The 6,264-nt window shown below is 36.4% G+C and overlaps 1 protein-coding gene across 1 annotated transcript; it reads right to left on the bottom strand.

The window, feature by feature from the left end:
• Positions 1-1,096: 1,096 nt before the first annotated feature.
• LOC104815850 (actin-depolymerizing factor 6-like) lies at positions 1,097-3,029 on the bottom strand. The gene is made up of 3 exons (XM_010544436.1): positions 2,763-3,029; positions 1,893-2,158; positions 1,097-1,465 (listed from the first exon to the last, which is right to left on the bottom strand). Exons 1-3 carry the CDS (start codon positions 2,784-2,786, stop codon positions 1,315-1,317), a joined length of 441 nt encoding a protein of 146 aa, XP_010542738.1. The 5' UTR covers positions 2,787-3,029; the 3' UTR covers positions 1,097-1,314.
• Positions 3,030-6,264: the final 3,235 nt, after the last annotated feature.

Below are 6,264 nucleotides of genomic sequence, written 5' to 3'. Positions count from 1 at the left end.
CAGAAGCCGGCGTTGTCAGCCGCTGCCTCCGCCGCAGGATGAGGGTCAAAACATCCACTTTCCTCGTACATTTTCTGCGTCAACCGGACCAGACACATCAAGAACACGAATGATTCGCGAAAGACGGAGAAAGAAAAAAAAAAGAAACTGACAAACTCCAACCTAATCTTAAACCGAGCTTTCCCTGTTAAACCAACTGGAAAATCGAATTCTGGGTATAGGTACTCTCGAAATCTTAATCTGAGATTTGTTTTCTTGTTGACCAAATCAATCTCAGGCAGAGCACGCACAAGAACAAGAACATGAGGAAATCTTAAAAGTTGCAGAAGAGGAAATGCTCACTACCAAAGGCTGAAAACCCAGATTACGTTGATGATTCTCCTCTTCTTCTTCGTCTTCCTGAAAATGCTAAGGGTTTTCTTCTTATTGTGGGTTTCTATTAGGGTTCTTTTTTTTTTTTGGCGCTGTTTGGATTTTGTTTGAGACAACTCTTCGACCCAACACTTTTATAGCTGAAGAACATTTTTCCTTTTTTTTTATAAATAACATATTAAAAAAATTAATTTATTTCAACAAATTTGAATTAATATAAAATATAACTAGTGAGTATGGTTGGGTCACGCGAAATCGCTTTTGCCACAATGGAAGGAGGGGTTTGTTACAGAGATCCTCTGCGGTGGGTCCCACGCAGAATCTCCGTACTCTCTGGCGCTTTCTTCATCGGATCGGATGGTGAAGGGCAATCTGGTCAACAACAATAAGTAATCTTAAATCTATTTATTCTTTTAAAGACCCCTGTATTAAATTATGGTCGTAAGTATCTTTAGATACCAAACATACAGGACAATCTTAGGATTTCGTGTTAGAAATGTCTTTTCATAGACTAAAAGAAAATACCAACTGCGGATGTCTGAAATTGATCTTTGGCTTAATTATTCTCATATTTAAAGATTCGATTTTATTATTATTTAAAAATGCCATTTTTTTTAAAATTGATACTAACAAAACCATTGTACCCACACAATAGTTTACAGATAAAATTCGTGGTTAAATCTGATAATATACATGATTCAGTTCGGTTTCCAGAAACAAGAAATGACAGAACTAGTTCAAGATATTTGATGTTATGTCTCAAATACAATGTTTAGCATCATATTTCGGTTCCCATGAACAAACATTTGATGAACCTCTCGTAATTTTTCAGACCAAAATTGGAACAGCATTACATTCATCGCCGCTCCAATGGCTGGTTGGTTACTCAATTACATCATCATCATCATCATCAGGATATCATTTTGCTCTGTTGTCAAGCTTTCAGTTGGCACGGTCACGTAAAACCTCTAGCTCCACCTCGGTAGGGTCAGTGGCTTGGATCTCGTAGTGAATGCCTTCCAGCTCCCGTCTGAACCGGTCTTTGGAGGTTGCATATATCACCTTTGCCCTTATACGAGACGTCGAGGGACACCTGCCAATGCCGTTGTCCAAAAAAAAACGTAATGTGTGTCTGATCATTTAATGCCAAGACATCAGTGAAACCTCTTGCTTTGTGATAAGATAAAGACTTATGGAACATGGAAGCTCAAAGTGTTTGTGTTTCAGATGAGCAGTGAGACAGTTGAGTACTTATCAACATATGGGCTAAAGATTTTACTGACAGATCGACGATGTTACGATAAACTATGATAGAAACTCAGAACTGAAAACAGGCTTGTGCCCATAGACTTGAAGAGTAAGTAAATCAATATTGCTCGAGGAGGAATTAGCAAAGCCGAAATGTCTAAGCAGATTCCAATTCCGGGCTCCAACCTTTCGTTTTCGTCATATTGTAAAAGATAATGCACCTTTGCTTATGAGATTATATCATAATCGTCTTTTGGGGGTAGAAAACTAACCAGGCAACGAAGAAGATCTTGCTCTTCCGGCAATTCTCAGAGGTCACGAAATCAAAGTCATAAACAGCATATCTGCAATCGTTCTCGGGCAAAGAAGCGAGGAAATCATCATAACTCTCAGCGGGACGGCCGGTTTTCTCCACAACAACCTCCTTTTTCTTCTCATCGATCTTAAAGACCACAAAGCGGTGAACTTTCTTTCTCTGGAGCTCTTGGAATGTGGACTTGCTGTGATCTGAAACGCCCATTCCTGATGATGCATTGGGCTGAAAACAACGACTTAATTAGACAATCAAGAATCATCACAATTCAAGAAATCTCACGTGTCAGGACTTCACAATTCAAGTGCATCTAACAACTTGATTCTGAGATGAAGTTGTGAACCAACAACGATGAACATCAACAAGGACGAGCGTTAGTGCTCCACTTAACGCAGCAGCAGCAGTGGAAATAGCACTAAGTATGGGCGCGGCGCCAAATTTCATCTCTGGAGGTTTACAAGACAAAAATAGCTGAAGAACACATCACATTCACACCAATGTTCCATAATAATAAAAAGAACAAAGCTTTATTCTAAACTCCAACTGAAGAATAAAGCTTGCGTGTCCGGAAATAGTCTCCTCCATCTGTGTGGAACTACAAAGTACGATCCGATTCATGCGTTGCATGCATTAACCGATCACCGCACCAGTACTTATGTAATTCCAGCGTCACTACAAATTTCTCGCACCAACTTACGACTCCCACCGGGACGAGAGATGCCGATCGAGAACAATGCCCGCGAAGAAGCAAAATTAAAAATTTCCGAAAAATAGATCTCAAAATGAGGATCACGAGATTTAAAAAAAAAAAGAAAAGAGAAAGGCTTACCCTGCTAAGTCCTCTGAAAGACATGGGCTCTTCTTCTTCTTCTTCTTCTTCTTCTTCCTCTTCCTCTTCTTCTTCTTCTACTCGAGAAGGCAATAAGAGATTGAAGCGAAACCCTTGGGTTTAAACGAAGAGATGATATGGACAAAAACAGACAAAGAATTCAAAAACGTGAGGTCGACTTTTCTATATGTATATATATGTATTGTTTTGAGTTTTTTTTTTCTGAAATGGGGAAAGTGGAGGAAAGGGACGGTGGCGTTAGGGCAACGCAAGGATGAAGAATTTTTTTTGAAGACGACTAAGACCCTCCAAGTGGGCCCCGTTTTTGTTTCCAGTCGCCGCGTATACTGTTTTTGGGCTTATCGTTGAACAAGTATCTTGGGCCGTATCCGTATTTGGGCCTTTGGGCTTCTCTTTGAACAAAAATATACTATTTTATTTTCTTATTTCTGGATTTTTTTAAACCGCAATTAAAATAATAACCTAAATCTCGGTCCGAATCAGAAATTGCTGCGCCATTGATTTCTTCGTTTTTGTAAATGGGTAACCAATCAAAAACTTGTCCGAATTCGAAATTCCGTCAGTTTTCACATGTTTTATATACACCAAAGCGTAGAAAAACCGGTTGGGTTAACCAAAGATTGTCGGAGACAAAAAAAAAAGTACAAAGAAGAAGGTGCGAGGTTAAGTCCCTACTCTGTACTTTCAAAATTGGATTGCATGATTAGTTAGACTTATGATTATGTGTTATGTCTTGATGCTTCTATACGCTGAAAATCTTCTCCCATGGTCATAACATGTGCATGTATGTTCTTCCTTTTGCAGATGATGATGATGATTTTTGACACACACACACACACACACAAACTCATATGTATACATATATATATATATACACGCATATATACATATATTGTATAACAAGTCGACCAAAGTAAAATCCAAGTAGACAATTCCATTATATGCGTGGGCCCAATTCAATATGGTCACTATCCATCCGCACATGAATTCGGGGCATTATATTTTTTTATTTACATTACGGAACGTATCAGAAAATTCCACGATTGGAATATAGATTGCTTTAACAAAAAAGAACGAAAGAAGAGGGAGAAGTGAAATAAAATAATAAACTAATAAATGAGCGAAGAAAGTAGGGGTGTAAAACGGGCTGGCCGGGCCCGGCCCAGTCCAACCCGTACCGTCCCGATCTGGAAAATTTTCAGCTCAGTCCAACCTAATCCGTTTTTTAGCGAGCCAAAAATAGATCAGCCCACCACAGATCGTGTTAACTCGCGAACCAAACGAGCCAGCCCGCGAGCCAAATATATGAATTTTAAAAATAAAATTTGCCCAACCTAACCCGTTTTTTAGGGAGCCAAAAATAGATCAGCCCACCACAGATCGTGTTAACTCGCGAACCAAACGAGCCAGCCCGCGAGCCAAATATATGAATTTTAAAAATAAAATTTTAATATTAAAAAATATTTAAAAATTATTTTTAATATTTAAAATATCTAAAATATAATAAAAAATTAAAATTTTAAACAAAATAAACCAAATATGTAATAAAAATAAAATTTGTATAAACAAAAATTTTAAAATTTTTAAAAAATAAATATTTTTTCTGGCCCGCGAGCCAGTCCAGATCGTGACGGGTTGGCTCACCACGAGTCCGGCTCGTGAAGGGCTGACTCTTGTGGCCCGTTTTTTTATGGGCTCGAAATATTTGAGTCCGGCTCGAAAAAATAAGGGCTAGCTCACGAGCCACCCTGCGAGTCGGACTCATTTTACCTCCCTATAAGAAAGGAGGAAAAAAATGTTAGTGAGAAAAGGAAAAAGTGAACAACTTTTTTTTTTGGTTATGATTGTGAATTGGGTGATGTCGATAACGATTTTATTATCGATGTTAGGTCCGCCTACATACATTTAATTCGAAATATTTAATTAAAATCGAAAGATTCGTACAAAAGGCTATATGTGATCTTGGCGCACACAAAAAAAAATGAATTTGTGGTGAAACCTATGCTTTAGTTTATACATGTGATTTTGTTCCGATCTATAATGCGGATATTCTAAAAACATGCAACTTCGTTCCAAAATATAGTGCGGATAAGATTGATATTTTTTATAACATATTATTTTACTCGTTCATTTAATTAAGTTTATTAATAATTAATTGGAAAGAAATAAACGTGATGATTTACCTAATTAGTGACATAAGAAGGGTCAGAAAAATCTAAGCGTCATAAATTCGAATGATTATAAGATCTCTCAACCTATGAGTAATTAAAGTGGTGTCGCTTTACTTACCTCGACCCGACGCCTCTTACTTTCCTCCAACTTTGACGCTAATATTTTAAAATTAAATTAAAAACCCAAATGATAGAATTCAGACATATAAAACCATATTGAAATATTATATATATATATATAATTCAAAAGTATACGAATATTAATTATAAAATATGGAGAGAATATATATACACACGGAATTTTATGACTTGTTGACTAAGGTAAGCCCGAATGGAATTAACCATTGTGGTCCGACTGAAATTTAATGAGGAGCACCACTAATAGCCTCTTTATTTGACCCTCTTTTATGCATTAATAATTGTATATTTTCTTATTATCCATAATGGCTTTCCATCTTTTTTTTTTGTCAAAGGTTTTGATTTTCATTACCCAAATTTTTTACAATAGCCATTCAACCGTTACAATTATTAATGCATAATTGCGTTTTCTATCGTCTGAACAGAATATATGTATAAACACACACATAGAAATATATATATATATATATATATAATTATAAAAAATGAATTTGATAATATACGGGATGTATGTGTGCTTATATATATATATATATATATTAGCACGTGAGTTTGCGAACCCAATCAATAGTAAAACAAAATCATGCGGAGGAGACATGGAAAGCAAAAGTTGATTCGGCGGAGATTACGAACTGATTTGCCTTTTAACAGAATCCATATGGCACTCGGCCGTTTCATAATGCATGCTAAGACAAAATCTTATTAAAATCAGATTGATTAATTATAATACGCTATCAATAATTAATGTCACAAGATACACGAGCAGCATCTTAGTTTAATTATTAATAAAACACATCGTTAAGTTGTTTGTAATTTCCTTATGAATTATCATCAAATGATCACTTTCATGAACACAACTACATGTTTTTTTTTTGGTTAAAAACACAACTACATGTTAACTAAGCAATTACTTAATTCCAAAGATTGAAGAGGTTGCTTATACTTAATTCTTTAGGAGGTAACTCCACCTTGAGGTTGAGGTTGAGTGTTCGATTCCTGTCTGGTGGGGAGGGAGGTAATTTATGGGTTTATATAATCCATATACAAAGGCTGCTCCCGGATCGGAGGTTTACCTGGTCAGCGCGCCCGAAGGGTAACAGTTAGGGGTTCTCCATTATAAAAAAAAAATAGATTGAAGACCAAACCACGGTTCATATATATATATATATATA

This window comes from Tarenaya hassleriana, unplaced genomic scaffold (genome assembly GCF_000463585.1).
Source record: "Tarenaya hassleriana unplaced genomic scaffold, ASM46358v1 Cleome24, whole genome shotgun sequence".
Lineage (NCBI taxonomy): Eukaryota > Viridiplantae > Streptophyta > Magnoliopsida > Brassicales > Cleomaceae > Tarenaya > Tarenaya hassleriana.
The sequence above is the reverse complement of the archived record's forward strand: the minus strand, read 5'-3'. Positions and strand labels throughout refer to the sequence as shown.

Coding starts and splice junctions, on each gene's coding strand:
- LOC104815850 (XM_010544436.1), bottom strand. CDS start 2,786: ATGTCTTTCAGAGGACTTAGCAGG. Junction 2,159..2,762: donor CTTTCAGAGGACTTAGCAGG/GTAAGCCTTTCT, acceptor CGTTGTTTTCAG/CCCAATGCATCATCAGGAAT. Junction 1,466..1,892: donor AAGATCTTCTTCGTTGCCTG/GTTAGTTTTCTA, acceptor CGGCATTGGCAG/GTGTCCCTCGACGTCTCGTA.